This window comes from Nymphalis io, chromosome 27 (genome assembly GCF_905147045.1).
Source record: "Nymphalis io chromosome 27, ilAglIoxx1.1, whole genome shotgun sequence".
NCBI classification, from domain to species: domain Eukaryota; kingdom Metazoa; phylum Arthropoda; class Insecta; order Lepidoptera; family Nymphalidae; genus Nymphalis; species Nymphalis io.
Window position 1 is genome coordinate 7974757 of NC_065914.1, and position 19402 is coordinate 7994158.

General features: G+C 35.5%; 1 protein-coding gene across 1 annotated transcript in view; it reads right to left on the bottom strand.

Moving 5' to 3' along the window:
• LOC126778821 (glycogen [starch] synthase) overlaps positions 1 to 17123 on the bottom strand; it is a 31093-nt gene extending 13970 nt beyond the window's left edge. Inside the window, exons 1-10 of the mRNA XM_050502521.1 lie at positions 16900 to 17123; positions 9496 to 9640; positions 5245 to 5322; positions 4373 to 4479; positions 3947 to 4138; positions 3375 to 3469; positions 2848 to 2950; positions 2576 to 2684; positions 712 to 865; positions 99 to 219 (exon numbers count right to left, since the gene is read on the bottom strand). Of these exons, the coding sequence (XP_050358478.1) occupies positions 99 to 219; positions 712 to 865; positions 2576 to 2684; positions 2848 to 2950; positions 3375 to 3469; positions 3947 to 4138; positions 4373 to 4479; positions 5245 to 5322; positions 9496 to 9634 (1098 nt within the window). The 5' untranslated portion in view covers positions 9635 to 9640; positions 16900 to 17123. The remainder of the gene's footprint in view (positions 1 to 98; positions 220 to 711; positions 866 to 2575; positions 2685 to 2847; positions 2951 to 3374; positions 3470 to 3946; positions 4139 to 4372; positions 4480 to 5244; positions 5323 to 9495; positions 9641 to 16899) is intronic.
• Positions 17124 to 19402: the final 2279 nt, after the last annotated feature.

Here is a 19402-nt window from a genome sequence, read left to right on the forward strand (position 1 = left end):
TGTTACTGTAAGGTCTTATGGTTGGAACAAACATTGGGCCAATGTTGGAACATCCAGCAGCCTTTAGGTAAATCTTGGTCCAGCTCTCTGCCACGTACCTTCAGATAGTGGTTTAACCTCGCCAACGCCTCTATGAAGATATCCGCCCCCTTGTTACCGAACTCGTACCGTCCGGCGATGAAGAAATACAAAGTCTTGTCGAGATTGAAGTTGAAATGCCTGAAAGAAGGAAGATTTACTTGTAATAATAGATATAGCTAGATAGGTAATCTATAAAAATGTAAAAAGTATATGTTTAGTTATTTATCTTCTGATAGTACATTTGTACTTAAAACAGAGTTTTGAAAAAACTTTTTGCTTATTGATACTAATCATATCTGACCTGCAGACCAAACCAGTTCAGTCTAAATAAACTAATAAATTTTAACTTAAAATCAAAATATTTTCTTATTCAAATGGAATGTGGATTCTACCGAGAAGAACCGGCAAGAAACTCAGTAGTTACTCTTTTTTTTTTCAAAAATACAATGTTGTATCAATTACATACACTTAGTTCCCGCACGAGATCCAGCGATCATTCAATCCGCGCATTTTTGTCAGACAAATATTCAGTAACAGAGTAGTAGACTTTACTGATAGAATATTTGTTTATAACTAATTGGCCCGCTTTGTGGCAACTCAAGTAAGCCCTCAACTGTCCAAGAGACTCACCCGTAGAAGTGTCCCCTGGAGAATTCGTTTATCTTGTCCTTGGCCAGCGCGTGTAAGTTCTGGAATTCGTGTAGAGCTGAAAACTTCTTGACGTTCAAGCCGTTCGGTGTGATGAAGTCCGGTTTCCGTTTCAGCAGGTGCTCCGCTTCATAACCTAATGATATATCATTTTTATTATAATTAGTACGATATATATTCTTTGCCCAACATTGGGCGTCCAAACTAACTTGAAAAAATATAGACATATATCTTTAGAAATTTTGACATTAAATATATTAACTCTTGAATGATTTTTTTATTGGTGGTAGGGCTTTGTGCAATCTCGTCTGGGTATGTACCACCCATTCATCAGATATTCTGCCGCAAAACAGCAGTACTTGGGATTATTGTGTTCCGGTTTGAAGGGCCTTACGGGCATTAGGAACATAAAATCTTAGGTCCCAAGTTTGGTGGCGCATTGGCGATGTAAGCGATGGTTAACATTTCTTAAAATGCCAATGTCTAAGGGCGTTGGTGACCACTTACCATCAGGTGGCCCATATGCTCGTCCGCCTTCCTATTCTATAAAAAAAATAGTTCTTATATAAAAAAATACACAATAATAATAATTATAGCCGAGATGGCCTAGTGGTAAGAACGCGTGAATCTTAACCGATGATCGTGGGTTCAAACCCGGGCAAGCACCACTGAATTCTCATGTGCTTAATTTGTGATTATAATTCATCTCGTGCTTTACGGTGAAGGAAAACATCGTGAGGAAACCTGCATGTGTCTAATTTCACTGAAGTTCTGCCACATGTGAATTCTACCAACCCGCATTGGAGCAGCGTGGTGGAATAAGCTCCAAACCTTCTCCTCAAAAAGAGGAGAGGAGGCCTTTAGCCCAGCAGTGGGACATTCACAGGCTGTTACGGAATAATTGTATAATTTTTTTTTATATGCCCCGGGATGGCAAATGACTCTACTCCACCTGATGGTAAGTGGTAGTAGAGTCCAAACGCGACGACGGCCAGTACAGTCGGGAAGAATGTTCTGTACTAGCCGTCCCCGCCTTGCCGGCCCGCAAGATGCCTCTTCACGCCTCGTTTGAAGGAACCCGGGTTGTAAGAGGAGGGGAACACGTGAGCTGGTAAGGAATTCCATTTTTTGGTAGTGCGACAAAGAAAGGAGTTGCCAAATTTCTTTGTGCGCGATGGAATTGATGTCACAGTTAGGCGGTGACATCGAGAACCAGCTCGCGTGTACTTAAGAAGGAAGGGGGAAGCAGGAATTAGAGAGAATAATTCCTCAGAGCACTCGCCGTGATACAGTCGATAGAAAGCGCTCAGTGCTGCTATCTCGCGACGCAATTGTAAAGGTTCAAGGGTGTTTGTGACCTTTACGTCGAATATAATATAATATGATGACGATGAAAGGAAAACAATATGTAATTTAGAATTTGGGATTGGAAAGAAAGGACATTTTATTTTTAATTACAATATATATTATTTATTTATAAGTTTGCTTTTAAAATTATATTTCTTATTTAATTTCCTAGTCCTGGAATCAAACCCAAAGTCGGGCGAATAAATACCTATTGGGCTTTTTTTTGTTCTATTAGACCAAGAGGACTTGATGGTAAGTGGTCACCGGATTATGAGACTGACAGCTGGACAACACTGTCATTATCGTCTCTCAAATGATTTAGTGTCTTAGCTAAGAAAGCTCTATAGATATATATAGACAACTGATGAATTTGGACAACAAAATTTGGTGAACGAGGCAATTGGGGGGGGCGTATTCATTTGAAATTTATTTCAAGCGTCATGTTTGCTGCGGTATGCTATGCATTAGCGGTAGTAGATAGTGGTAGGTAGATGCTCACCCGTGATGTCCGAGACGGTGGTGAACACGTGCGTCATGTGCGCCGCTGCGCGCTCCATGCAGTACCGGTGGTAGATCTGTCGCTTGCCAGCCTCCTCGTCCACGGAGAACTGAGGCGACATTAAGACATTACGTAAATATTTCGTATTAGTTGCCAACAAATGGAGATCATATTGTATTTTTCCAAAATGGTACGCATTTACTTTTGCATCGTTTCAAAATAATAACCATCGTTTTGCTAATGTTATTTTAATAAATATTATTAATATTTACCTTATCCAAATTATTATAAAAGTCAGTGTTGCCAGCGCAGAGGTACCGGCCGAGTAGAGTCGCGTGCGTCGTGAACACCGTGGCAACGTCGACGTGACGAACTCTTAAACACACGGATAAACATTGTAAGCTTTAATCAATAATATCACATTCATTATATACCATCACCATTAACTTAATTCTAAGTACAGTAACAACCTGTGAATGTCCCAGTGCTGGGCTAAGGCCTCCTCTTCCTTTTTGATTCTAAGTACACAAGTCAATTTAATTTTGGACTCATTCAAGGAGTTTGACAGTACTTAATAATACATCCATATTTACTGTCTGTTTGTCCTGAGTCTGGGTGTAATTATCTATATAAGTATGTATTTACAAAAGAAAAATAGTGTATGTAGTATATCAGTTGTCTGGTTTCCACAGCACAAGCTCTGCTTAGTTTGGGATCAGATGGCCGTGTGTGAATAATGTCCCAGGATATTATTATTTTTAACAAATTGTATGATTTAGGAACATAATTGTCGTCTAACCTCAAAACAATGAGACCGATGCCGGCTTGCCACTCGTGAAAGTGCGCGACCACTCGCGGTGGAGTATCGCTGTAGCCTTCAGCCGCTTTACGGAACTGTTACAAAAATTGTTGGTTTGCATAAAATGGCTTATCAATATTTAGTGTTGCTGGGTTGAAAGATGAGTGTGCCATTGTAACTACAGGCACAAGGAACATAACATCTTCGTTCCCAAGGTGGCGCATTGGCGTCGTAAGGAATAGGTAATATTTCTTACAGCACCAATGTCTCTTACCATCAGTGGTACATATGTCCGCCGACCTATTTAATAAAAAATATAAACATAAGTATAATTTAAAAGTAGTATAATTAACAAATTCAAATTACTGATCAATTCTGTTCATTTTATATCAAAGTGTGTTTGAACAAACACAATGTAACCTTAAATTAACCACTTAATTGACAAATTAGACCAACTTGAGAAGGCTTCACAAGGAAGATGACCTCCTGGGTGAAGATAAGCATTCTGATACACCTGGCAAAAATATTCATACTCATCAATACTAAAAAGACAGATTTTTAAAGTGACTCACCTCAGTGATAAAGTGTGCTACCATGAAACCGAGGATAACAGCATCGTTAGCCTCCACGTCCAAGTGCGGTATACCGATAGACGTGGTGTCCCACAGCTCCTGCTTATAACTGTCCATCTGCCAAGCGGCTGAACCGATGTCGAACAGGATAATTTGAGGGTTTCCGTCAACTAGCCACGTTCCTGTATGGACCTGGGCACACGGGGATTGTAGTAAAAAATATATTAACAGTTTGTAAATGTTTGTTATACGATCGCTTGTGTGCAATGAATTAATTTACAACAATAACAACAAAGGTTCAAGATGGTAATTTGGCATTTCAATTTCATTAGTTTTGGAAATTGTTAAGTTTATAAAAGTTTTTTTTTTATTATATGGAAATTTTACGAAAGCATTATAAAAATGGTGAATGAAATTAGCAATTACTTTATATCCTTGACTCCGCATTGCGTTGACAGCAATCGTGAGGGGTGAGTTGCGAGGGAAGTCCGCCTCCTCCACTTCTGTTCTTGCGCATTGCTCCTTAAACGGACCTACGAATTAAATATAAAATAAAATAATTTTGTCCGACTTAAAAAAATAGTTTCCTGTCCCGTAATAATTGATTGAAAACCTACTCGATTGTTTTTCTGGATCAATTTTGCAACTGAATTGAAGCCAGTTTTTTTTATAATAAAATAGGTAGGCGGACGAGCATATGGGCCAATGATGGTAAGTGTTCTCCAACGCCCATAGACATTGACAATGTAAGAAATGTTAACCATCGCTTACATCGCCAATGCGCCACGAACCTTGAGAACAAGATGTTATGTCCCTTGTGCCTGTAATCACACTGGCTCACTCACATTTCAAACCAGAACACAACAATATCAAATACTGCTGTTTTGCGGTAGAATATCGGATGAATGGGTGGTGCCTACCCAGATTAGCTTGCACAAAGCCCTACCAACAGTAAAAAGAAAGATTTACTTAAGTGATTGATTTTAATTAGTGGGGACTATCCTTAGTGGTAGGCCTTTGTTTAATGTAACGTATAACATTATTAAATTAAATTTTTGTTCATTGTTTTTTTTTTTTTGTAACTTGACATTTTGATTTGTCTTTCATTTGGTTTTTTTTGTGCTATAATGTATATGTTGCCTTGTTGCTCATGCAGTTATCACCTGTCATTGAGGTACCACTTGTTTTATTTTTTATTTTATGAACTGTGTGCTATCATGTGTAAAAAATAAAAACATTGTACATATAAAAAGTATTGTTTATTTATTTATCTGATGAGAAGCCTTGGCTGAACTTACCCAAAAGACAATAATTTTCTCCCATTTCCTCAGTCGAAACATACGCCTTCGATCGTATAACTGTGTATATACCGCCAACTGTAAAAGGAAGCTTATTTTATAGAAACAGCTTTATTGAACTAGTCAGATATATTGAAAATGTAAAATTTTTTATATCGAAAATAGCGACACAAACATTTCTTTAATTTTCATCTTAACTAATATCATAAATGCGAACTCGGCCCGCCCCGACTTCATCCGAGAACTTTTATTATTTTATGCCAATAGTGAATTTTATAGGAATAAAAATAATGTATCGGATTACACTATTGCAATTTTTGTAGGGATCTCAATTTTTTTTTGAAAATGATATTTCATTTAGCCTATGTTCTTCGCTGATAATTAAGATATTGTGTTTATCCGTTACAAACAAACATATGTTATATTAGTATATATTTATTATTATTTGTTTATTTCTAACGCTTGTACGTTTTATCTCCTGAACTGATCATCATGGTATTTTGTATAAGCCTTTTCAGGGATATAGAAAATGAATTAGGTTACCTAAGAGATGACCCCTTCCACTCCCTCCCTCGTGGTTTAGTATTTTGTAAAAGCCATGACAGATATATAGAAGACAGATGATGAGTTAGGTTACCTAACAGATAACCTCTCCCCTCACTTCTCTACAGGCGGAACTTGTACTAATATAGCTTTATACATGTTTTAATAATACCCTGGGACATTTTTCACACACGGTCATCTTATCCAAATTAAGCTTTTACAGAGCATGTACTATGGAAACCAGACAACTGATATACTATACATACTATTTTTTTTTTTTTGTAAATATTTACTTATATAGATAATTACACCCAGACTCAGGAAAAACAGACATGTTCATGCACAGAAATATCTATCCTGGGTGGGAATCGAACCCACAACCTTCGGCGTGAAAGGCAAGCATCCACCAACCACGCCAACCGGCTCGTCAATTTAATATTTCGTAATGAATAGATTGGAATCTGTTACATACCGTGCTAATTATGGATTACTAGTAACAGATAAATCCTGAGATTACGCGCCGACGACCAAAGGTAACTCTATATATCTTAATAAAATATAAATGCAAAAACAACGCAGCGACGACCTTGAGAGAGGTATCCTGCCTGCTTAGTCTTATATGCCATATTTTGAGTTGAATGAAGAGTTGAAGAGTTATTGGATTTGTGTCGGAGTGTCATACGTCACGTTGTTTTTCTTCAACTCGTGAACTCGAGATGAATTCGGAAACCCAATAACGATATGTTCAGAAGGTATCCAGAAATGACACCAAAAATATATTTCCACAATTATATTTATTATTTATCCAATCAGCAGTCCATTCCAACCAATGGATGACTAAAACGGCTCATCGAACATTGAATGAACGTAAAGGCTGAAAGAACGAATGATAGATGCATGTACATTATACAGTAATGATTGGCCAAAATCAAATAATATTTTCATAATAGAAAAATTTAAAATCATACGAAATATACAGACATAATGTAAGGCTGTTTATATATATAAAAGGTCTTAAGACATGACAACTGAAACGAGTTGATCCCGTTTAATACGCCCATTGTGTATGCTCTGAATACTTACAATAGCCTTTGTGAAGAACTCGTCTAGCTTAGAGAACTTATAAACAAACATAAAAACACACTTTATTGCTTACAAAATAAAGACTATATTGAATTAACGATAGGGTTTTGTGTGATATTTCAATTTTACTCATATTTTAAGGATTTTTTTTATAGAATAGGAAGGCGGACGAGCATATGGGCCACCTGGTGGTAAGTGGTCACCAACGCCCTTAGACATTGGCATTGTAAGAAATGTTAACCATCGCTTACATCACCACCAACCTTGGGAACTAAGATGTTATGTCCCTTGCGCATGTAATTACACTGGCTCACTCGTCCTTCAAACCGAAATACAACAATATCAAGTACTGCTGTTTTGCGGTAGAATATCTGATCAGTGGGTGGTACCTACCCAGACGAGCCTTCACAAAGCCCTATCACCAGTAAAGATTATTTAAAGACGTTAGCGTAAAATTGGAATAAAGCGGAATTTGTTCTTTTTAGGAAATAAATGTTTTAAGCCTTATATTTATATACAATATTAAGAGTACATATAATTAATAATGCAGTAAAAAACGTAAATAGTTAATTGAAATATGTCATAATGCTAAGCAACTCAAGTTCGATTCATATGCGCTTCAAATGCGCTTGCCCGATTTGAACACAATCTATGATTAAGATTTATTTTGTACCCTGTGGATCGTCTTCATAATTCAGCTCGTGCTTGACGGTGAAGAAAAACAACGTGAGAAAACCTGCATGTGTCTAATTTCACTGAAATTCTGCCACATGTGTGTACCAATCCGCATTAGAGCGGCGTGGTGGAATAGCTCCAAGCCTTCTCCTCAAAAGGGAGAGGAGACCTTAGCCCGGCAGTGGGACATTAACAGGCCACGATCAGTACCAGGTGTTTTCTCCGCTAGAACATCTCTGCTAGAATACATGCAATCAATTATAATCACTCTGTTTTTGAATCCGGACAAAAACACAATTTTCTCTTCAATACCATCCAGTGCCGTGATCACGTTTTTATCTCGTTTCTAGTCTATTAAGAGATGCCGAGCGTGAACGCGTAAAAAAACGTGTTTACTTATTAAAGTTGATTTTATTTTATCTACTTACTTTATTAGTCTTGAATCGATCACTTACGATATAATTAACAAGCTGATTGTATATAATTTAACCTCCTTTTTATGTGGAGGTTTTTTTCTTTAAATTAAAATTTAGATTTTGAGAATGTGATTTTTTTAAAAGATAATTAATTAATTAATTATTATTATTAATAATCTGGGACATTTTTCACACACGGCCATCTGATCCCAAATTAAGCTTGTACAGATCTTGTACTATGGAAACCAGACAACTGATATACTACATATACTACTTTTCGTTTGTAAATACATACTTATATAGATAATTAAACCCAGACTCAGGATAAACAGACATGTTCATGCAAACAAATATCTATCCTGGGTGGGAATCGAACCCCAACCTTCGGCGTGAAAGGCAAACATCCACCAACCACGCCAACCGGCTCGTTAATATAATAATAATCATTTATTTTCATGAAATGTAGTTTTACATATGTTATGATATCTTAACAAGTATCTAACACATTTCGCCCGCGATAAGCAAGCAAATATATTTGTAAACAAGTAATTGATATTAAATACAGATCACACCAATAGTACATTACAATAATACATATATTATTATACTTATACTATGTCTAGTAGTTAGTTAGTTATTTAGTTAGTTAGTTATATAAAATAAAATTTGGTTTAAAAATAACAATAATTAAATAAATTACTTATGCTTAACTGTATAGTATACAGTAAGCGTTAAAAGCCGAGATGGCCTAGTGGTTAGAGCGCGTGAATCTTAACCGATGATCGTGGGTTCAAACCCGGGCAGGCATCACTTAATTTTCATGTGCTTAATTTGTTATTATAATTCATCTCGTGCTATACCGTGAAGGAAACCATCGTGAGGAAACCTGCATGTGTCTAATTTTATTGAAATTCTGCCACATGTGTATTCTACCAACCCGCATTCGAGCAGCGTGTTGGAATAAGCTCCAAAACTTCACCTCAAAATGGAGAGGAGGCCTTAGCCCAGCAGTGGGACATTAACAGGCTGTTACTGTTAGTGTAAAAATGGAATAGTATGTATTGTGTAAAATAAGATATAAAGCTTATATTGCAATATATGTTATATATGAGATTATATCGATTTAATCCAGCGATACTAAACTTTTTCTTTACAGACTTCCCACAAACACGTGGTATTAATAATAATAATAATAAATAATGTTTATTCACATAAAAAGTTACAAAGTATAATGAAGTCCCTGATTTCTGAGCTAGGCTCAAAGAATTAATGGTGTCGCGGACCGCAAACGAAGTATTTAAGTAATGATTTCTTAAATTTCGGGATTGTTACAAATTTATCGAACGTTGTTAGTAAAATTTTGAAATTTAGAATAGTTTAAAATAAGGTAACATCAAGTGGGCCAACCACAGAAGCCCGGCGGGCCGCAGATTTAATCCCATTGCAACACTGTTCCCGGCAACTTACTAACCTGTTTGACTTATTTATCTGAACGCGAGCGTGAACGTCGCAATATAAAATATACAAATAGTACCTTTGTTGGCTGCCTCCCATGCTGTTTCAAACGTCCACCTATTTTCCTCCAACGCCGCCTGACCCTTGTCCATGTAAGACAGCAGGTCGTGAGTGGACTCCGCGCGGTAGAACCGCCTCGAGCTTCGATCACGCGACATTGTCACCTACAACAATACAAAAATATAATATAACTTTATTCTAGTGGTAGGGCTATGTGCAACCTCGTCTGGGTAAATACCACCCGCTCATCAAAAATTCTACCGCATAACAGCAGTACTAGGTATTTTTGTGTTCCGGTTTGAAGGGTGCGTGAGCCAGTGTAATTACAGGCAGAAGGGACATAACATCTTAGTTCCCAAAGTTGGTGGCGCATTGGCGATGTAAGCGATGGTTAACATATTTTACAATGCCAACGTCTACGGGCGTTGGTGACCACTTACTATCACGTGGCCCACGTGCTCGTCCGCCTACATATTCAATAAAAAAAATATATAACTACTAGCTAATCTAAATGCTAAAGAAAAATGTATTTTGGATAGGTTTTGCGTAAAATCCGTTCTCAGTGAGCGTCTACGTCGGGGAAGGAGTAACTGTGACAAATTTCAAGTCAATCGGGTTTAGGAGATCTCGTGATGAATATACATTATATCATATGAGTGATATTTCGCTTATATATATAAGATAACAATCAGGAAAGATATTTGATATTAACTGAATGTATTACGAATAAGTATTTTGTTGCAAAATATCTTAATTAAACATCCCAGAATCGTTAATCGAAATTAGTTTCAATTTTATGTTTTGCCAATTATATGCATGTGTGTGTGCCTGCATGTGTACACACAAATATAGTCGAATCGAAATAAACCATCTTACTTTGCAGTTCATTTTTATTTGTGCGGTAATGTTAACAATCCTGTCGCAAGCGCCATCAACTTTGAATATTAATATGTTACCTTGTGCCTGTAGTTACTCTGGTACTCATCATTCAACCAGATCTCTTCGACGGTAGAATATCTGATTTGCGTGTGGTATCTAACCAGACGGGCTTGCTTCAAAAGGTTCAAATTTCATATTCAATTAAGAAGCACACATACTTATTAATAGTCAAAAATGAAAATAACAAGAAATGAGAGGAAAAGACCTAACTATTCTCATGGTCTCCTAATTTTACAGCACTACAGTCTAAACACTAGACTAAAAAGGCAGTATGAATTTCCTTTGCTAATATCAACTTCATATTTATAAGGGTTTACGTATGCTTACGGAACACGAATGCATACACATTTATGATAATTTCAGTATGAAGAAATCTTCTCAGTAACGGTACAAGATTTAACTCAGTAATATGATGTCATCATGACCGATATCGGCCACAGCATCCAATAACAAGAGAGATTAGCCAACTGCGCAGGACATGTTATAGTGCACAAGTGTGTGTACCAAACATGGTGCACTCTCTATTCCCACACTCTCATAATACTCTTGAGATTGGCCGCCGTGGCCGAAGTCTGAGGACATTAATATTATTCTTAACCCTTAAGAGGCTCCTATATCTGGCTGGAGTTAAGGTTAAGGTTAAGGGACAACAACAGTCATGATTTCGAAAAATAACAAGGGTCGGTCTGATGGCTTCCAGACCACCCAATCGATTTTTTTTAATATAGAGACCGGGTAAAACTGTAAAACTCGAAATTCGTCGCAGAAAACGGTCGTAAATTGTCAGAAAGTGATATGCGACATTGACCATAATAAACATAGATTTACAAGAATACACTTACTGGTGGTAGAGCTTTGTGCAAGCTCGTCTGGGTAGGTACCACCCACACATCATATATTCCACCGCAAAACAGCAGTACTTGGTAGTTTTGTGTCCCGGTTTGAAGGTTAAGTGAGCCAGTGTAATTACAGGCACAAGGGACATAACATCTTAGTTCCCAAGGTTGGTGGCGCATTGGTGATATAAGCGATGGTTAACATTTCTTACAATGCCAATGTCTATAGGCGTTGGTGACCACTTACCATCAGGGGGCCCATATGCTCGTTCGCGTTCCTATTCTACAAAAAAAAAATACACGCACCAAAATAGTATATCACCCTAAATCGGTTGTCAACATTTCACGGGTGAACAATGAAGTGAGTTCTTACAGAATAGCACAGCTGTTTACTATTTCTATACGTTAATCGATAGCTATACGTAAAGTACAAGAAAAAAGCTGAAATGCGTAACAGGTACCCTAATTATAAAATATTTAATTTAGACCATGAATAACGTCAGCGTTTGCTGGCGTTTTACCAAAAACAAGCTTCGACGCGGATGAGTTAAATAATGATTATGCAAAAATTGCAACGTCGCGTCATTCATAACACTTATGCAATGTCAGAACCCTGTCAACGATTAATCGAATTTTTGAATAATGAAACAGATATTTAGATTTCAAGTAAACATTGAAGTTACATTTCTGTAGGCACATTGAGAGTAAAATTTCACGATGGAACGGAAATGACTTCAAACAATTACTTTTCAAAGTTAGTTGGTGGTAGGGCTTTGTATCCATTATTACATATACCCCACGTGGGACTCGCCGGTGTCCAAGGCGCCAGGTGCGCCCTTAACATCGGAATACCCACTACAAAACCATGGGTATCATTTCCGCCTTAACGAGAAGCGTCTCGAGATCGCTACCGTAAACACAATCTGTACCCTGGTAAAACTAAAAACTTAAATATAGGATGGCTGACGGCAAATGAGACAGCTGATAGTATGTGAACACCAACGTTCATAGACAATAGCAGTGTAAGGAACAATAATCATTCGATACATTCCAATGCGACGCCACAGATCTGAACTGAGATATTGTGATCTAGTAATGACATAGTTATGTACGTGACCAGCTTTATGTTTGTCATTAATTATTACAGTAACAGTAACAGCCTGTTAATGTACCACTGCTGGGCTAAGGCCTCCTGTCCCTTTTTGAGGAGAAGTTTTAGAGCTTATTCCACCACGCTGATCCAATTCGGGTTGGTAGAATACACATGTGGCAGAATTTCAATGAAATTAGACACATGCAGGTTTCCTCACGATGTTTTCCTTCACCGTCAAGCACGAGATGAATTATAATCACAAATTCAGCGGTGAATGAACCCACGATCATCAGTTAAGATTCACGCGTTCTAACCACTAGGCCATCTCGGCTTTTTTTAATTATTATTATTATCATATTTATTTACTTGGTGCTAGAACTTTGTATAAACCCGTCTGGTCACCAACCACTAATCATACATTCTACTGCCAAACAGCAATACTTAGTATTGTTGTGTTCAGGTTTGAAGGGTGAGCGAGCCAGTGTATACTTACACTGGCTCGCTCACCCAGCGAGCCAGTGTATACTTACACTGGCTCGCTCACCCTTCAAACCTAGGCAGGCACAAGAAACATAAAAAGTTCGAGAGGTTCGTGGCATTAGCAATGTAATAAATGGTTAGTATTTCTAACAGGGCCGATGTTTATGGGTGATGAGCACTTACCATCAAATGTCCCATTTCCCCGTCCGTCCATGTATTTTATAAAAAAGCGATATGTCACCCGTCGGTCCCATAATAATTTACTGGTAACTTAAACCCAGTTAGTAGTGGATATTTGTATATATAATATTATGAATGCGATAGAAATGTGTGTCTGTTACGCTCTCACATCTAAACTACTGAACCGATTTTGATAAAATTTGGTATTAAGCAGGCTTAAAAACAGAATATATATCCTGGGACATTATTCACACACGGCCGTCAGATCCCAAACTAAGCAGAGCTCGTACTATGGAAACCAGACAACTGATATACTACATATACTACTTTTCTTTTGTAAATACATACTTATATAGATAATTACACCCAGACTCAGGACGAACAGACATGTTCGTGCACACAAATGTCTGTCCCGGGTGGGAATCGAACCCAAGTATCTACCAACCACCCCAACCAGCCCTTCAAAGTATGTAGAATACTTATTAAAAATGAACGATTGGGGGTGTAGATTAAATTATATATTTTCTTCTTATCTCTCTATTGCCTATCTCCCGATATTGTCGTTAGGGTTATGATAATATTATTCTTATTATATAATGATTTGCTTATCAACGTTGACTCTATATAATATCAATTCATTGACATATTTACGTGTTGCCATTGACCTGATAACATATTATATATAAAAAAAAACCAATGTTTCTATAACTGTTACAGTTTAATTTCCTTCGACACCCTGATCGATCACCATGAAACTCTGCACATAAATGTGTTTTGTCATGAAGGTTTTTACGGTATCTACTAACTTATACCTCCGCTAATATTTTTTTTATAGAATAGTAAGGCGGACGAACATATGGGCCACCTCATCAGGTGACTTACCATCGTAAGTCACCAACGCTCATAGACATTGGCATTGTAAGAAATGTTAACCATCGCTTACATATCAATGCGCCACCTTGGGAACTAAGATGTTATGTCCCTGTAATTACACTGGCTCACTCACCTTTCAAACCGGAACACAACACTATCAAGTACTGCTGTTTTGCGGTAGAATATCTATTGTAAATGTAATAAATCGATAACGTTTCGGTAGTCAATCGCATATCAATACGTTAATCACAAACGAGCAAACCGCCCGCCAAAAATAAGTATATAAAATTAATTAAAAATAGATACAGCAATATAATTGCTTATTAACTGGAGATAAAAAACGTCATTTGTCTTAATATTTAGTGATTGTATATATAACATCAAAACGATTCAGCATTTATAATATTTTACAATTACATGTATAATAATAAACTGTTTATACCGTAACAGCCTGTGAATGTCCCACTACTGGGCAAAAGGCCTCCTCTCCTCTTTTTGAGGAGAAGGTTTGGAGCTTATTCCACCACGCTGCTCCAATGCGGGTTGGTGGATTACACATGTGGCAGAATTTCTGTGAAATTAGACACAAGCAGGTTTCCTCACGATGTTTTCCTTCACCGTCAAGCACGATATGAATTATAATCACAAACTTTATGGTGACTAACTTTTTGGGTATCTTCGCTTACATCGCCAATGCGCCACCAACCTTGGGAACTACGATGTTATGTCACATGTGCAATTACATTGGCTCACTCACCCTACAAATCAGAACACAACAATACCAAGTACTGCTGTTCTGTGGTAGAATATCTGATGAGTGGGTGGTACCTACCCGGACGAGCTTGCAGAAAGCACTACCAGTAAATAATTATACCGATTGTTTCTAAAATAAATAAATATGTAACATTTTCAGGTTCAAAGCAACTAAATGAAGCGCACGGCAATGCATATAAGGTACAATTTAACCGCAAATAACGCGACACAAATTTTGCTTTAAAGGTTTATTCCCCGATATCCGTGGACCAGACATTTATACAATAATTGAGAACAAATTATAGTTGCATAAAAACATATAAATATATATCAAATTTCGAACTTTAATGAATACATAAAGTATGCCTGTGAATGTTCTACTGCTGGGCTAAGGCCTCCTCTTTTTTTTTGAGAAGGTTTAGAGCTTATTCCACCACGCTGCTTCAATGCGGGTTGGTGGAATATTTGAACACAGACAGGTTTCCTCACGATGTTTTTTCTTCACCGTCAAGCACGAGATGAATTATAAACACAAATCAACTGCATAAAAATTCAGTGGTGCTTGCCCGGGTTAGAAACTACGATGATCGGTTAAGATTCACGCGTTCTAATCACTGGGCCATCATTGCCATTAATATAACCATTAATAAAAACCGATTAACGATAAATTAAAAAAAAAAATTGTTAAGGGCAAAGGGGTCACATAAGATGCCATTAAAATTTAAATCTATGTGTTTACTGTGTGACTCTGTTACGTGTTTATTTCCTTATCGAACTTATTACGAGCTACGCGTGAATGGACACGCACGCATGCTCTGTCGCTTGCGTGCGTAAAACGTAACAGACACACGTATACGACATGCTTGCGAGTTTTACTCGTGTGTGTGTGTATATTTGCTTTCTGAAAATCTTACTAAGACTATTCAATACAGTAAACAAAAAAAAACGCGCTGTTTTGGATTTCTTGTAAGATAAATTTAACTATATTTTATAATATAGTTAGGCGGTCTGGCAAACGGGCCTGATGGTAAGAGGTCGCCACCATAGACATTGGTGTCGTAAGAAATATTAACGTGCTATTAAGCTAGGAAAAGAAGATATTATGTCCCTTATATCTGCAATTTCACTCGCTCACTCACCCTTCCAACTGGAACACAACAATACTAAATATTGCTGTTTAATTTATTTTTTTGTCTCTATTTAAATTTTTTAAAATGGTCTGCTCAAATACATATTTTTGGTATTGAAAATCAGACAGAATACTATGTAAAGTTCAGTAAAATTTGTTGACATTTTTTAATTTTCAATCCGATCAGTCAACAATATGCAGATTTTTTCTCTTATTGGTGTATCGTTGTAATAAAATCTTTGGATTCGATACAGTTTCAGCTATATTACTATGAGACAAAAATTGTACAACTCTAGCTCTCAATAATAGAATTCATTATGTTATATGCCTATATTATATGATGCAAATACATCCATATTATTTAAAATAAAATATAAGTATGGTTTTTCCCATATCATTCAGTTTTATTATATACAATTTATATTATCTTACAAACAAAAATATTTGTGATGTATAAGAGAATACATTTTATACATTATTTCTTGATTATAGTCATACTTGATAAATTATAAACTGAAATATGCAACGAGTTATATAATAAATAAGACTCAGTTCAATTTTTTTTTTTTTTCAAAATTATTTTTGGCAGAAGCAATATAGCCTTTATCTTTTGTAAAGGTATTTTTAAAGTTTTTTTTTTTTTTGAAGTTGGTTAATTCCCTTTTCACCCCATTTCATTATATATATTTTTTCATATTTTACATTCTACTTATTTTTGTAAATAAAATAATAAAATACATTTTTATTATATGAACCTGGTCAATGTGAAAAACTTAATATATTTAATTATTAAATATGAAAAAATACTTAATGCTATAATCAATAAAAATAAGATCAATACATTATAGGTAATTTTTAAGAAACAAATTATTTTAATATACAGCAAGATACTGACAATAATAAATATTTTATGACACCATTAAACACCTAAGACTTTTAATAAATAAAAGATAAAGAAAATTCAAATAAATAATGAGCGTATTTTAATATAAATATTTATAATGTTATACCCTTGTTAAATATTTAAAATAAAAAAGTTACAATGTTTATAAAATACTACAAGATAGTGAAACTATTTTTAAACCACGCCGGTGATTGAATGAAAGACACTGGTCGTAAAAAAGGTAAAATTTAACTTACCGATTTAAATGAAAGCAAACGCAAGTGTTCCGAACAGGTAAAACTTGTAATTTATCACTGAAAAATTCACAATTCACGTGGCACAATTTATGCAATGCACAGTTTCAGTGAATCGAAATAATATACGGTAATTTTAATACATATAACATGTCTACGCGGGTAGAAAATTCAAACGAAAATAATTTTTTGTAGGTTAGCAAACGTCAAATTCAGTGCTTCTGAAGGTCACCTTGAGATGACGGACTGACGGACGTGAGTGTTGCTAAGTTGCGGGCAAGGTTTTGTATATTGAAATCAAAATACAAGGCTTTTTAGTTTTGATGACATAAATATGATTTAAAGTTATAAAATATTTTAATTTTAAAATATGTTATTTATATTCATTACACAAACTAATTATAGATTCGATATTAACAAGTCATAGTCTTTATGAAATACTTACTGTATTTTGTGGCCTGCGACTTGACCCGTATTTTCAGGGTATAATATGTAATTATTAAATTTGCGTGTTGCACTTGATTTGATTGTGATGATGTTAGTAAGATCTTTTATTCTATTCTCACTCATAAATCATATTTCAATATGAACAAAAAGTCTACAAGCGCAAATCCCGAGAGACGGCAATACTGCTATTTAACAATAAATTGGCGTTCACCGTTCAGTGTCTTAGTATTAAATAATTATATTAACTCTTTAAATATATAATTTTATTTATATGATGCTTATATAGCTTTATAATTAAAAATAGATTCATATTTATTTTTAAGGCTCTTTTTCCGTATCATCATTTTGTATTATTGTACCATTATTTCTAGGCTTAATTATGACTCCATAACTCGCATCGACCCTACTCACGCATGGCACTTCCATCTAATGTTAAATATGATAAATTATTAAGTTCAGGCGTAATATTTCTAACAGTTATTTAAAAAATATAATTTGTTTTCACCTATCAATTCATAATTTTTAATTTTCTCATAAATAAGCAGTTATCTATCTACATCTATATTAATTATTTTAAAATGTAATTTTTTTTACAGATACCCAGGTTTTCTCATTGTATGTCAACCGTATTTCAATATGATAAAAATATACGCCATTCATGTGAATTGAACTCAACGAAAAGACGCTCATATTTAAAAACAAGATGTCATTTAAGTCATTGAATAGGAAAAGACAATATAATGTAGTAATGTTTTAATAAATAAAATATTATTCACAAAAGTTATGACACTTGCTGGTAATGATCATAATTCTCTTTATAATTTGATTTTTAACAAGACAACCAAAATTATACCACAGGCAACATTCTGCCAATTGTTTAAAGGTTTTTGTTAGCAATGAAGGGTGCATTAAAATTGTATTATATGCTATAGTATTCAATGTAAAATATATTACAAACAATTAAAAAAAAATCACCATATTGGTCTGCATATTATATATTTTATGAAACATGCTGTATAATATATTTCTATCTAATTTAAGTCAAAAATATATACAATATTGTAACCTTTTTGTTTTCATTTCCTCCATAAGTCAATGCCAGGATCTAGGGCATAAGTATCTGCCCCAAGGTGGCAGTTTCAAGGAGTGCCAAATTGATGCTTACAGAAAAAAAAGTTATCAAACAAAGCTCCTTGGAGCCAGTGCATATTACTCTACTGTATTAAATGATTTTAAAATGTATCCGAGTCTGATGCAGTAGAGTTTTGAACTCGTCTTGAAAGGTCCTAAATCCTCAAAAAAATCAGAAAAATGTAGACCCCGTGTCTGCTGTATTTGCTAAACTATTTTAATCTTCAGATCTACTCGGCGGTGGGAGCGGTAGATAAGAAGTACTTATAACTATGTATACTGTATCATATACATTTGTAGTTGTACTAAATAATTTCCAAATGTTTGTATAACGCTTGTCCATGCAAAGTTTTTATTGTATGTAATAATATGTATGTATTAATCAATACAGGCATATAAATTTAGTTAAAACGCAATATGTTTAGAGCCCTAGTGCTTGCAATCGCATGTACATTAGAAAACCGTCTACTTTTTTTTAGAACATTAAGCTATCCTAATATTTACCTAACAACCGATCAATGCGCGCGCAGCGCGGAGAAAGTCACGCTGACGTCCGTTTGCTGTTTAGTTGAACGCGCGTCAATCAATTGTTAAAGTTAATTACTATTTAAGCAATAAAAAACATTGTTTTATACCAATCGTTCTCTTCGCAATACTTTTTTAATTACAAAAGAAAATTACAACAACTCTTTTTTTTAAATATGACAAGCTTGCACGATCGCCGTATGTCATTCCGTGCCCATCAAACATCGCCGTACGAAAACCTCCTTACTTTAGATCTTCGTACCTATCGCTGACGACTCACCTCGACGTCGCGCGTAACACAATGACTTTAAAGACATTCTAAAGTAAATAAAGAAATTAGAAATTTATAACAATCTCTTAGATTCGGATATAGAGTCGCAAGCAATCTGGGTCTTTTTTTCAA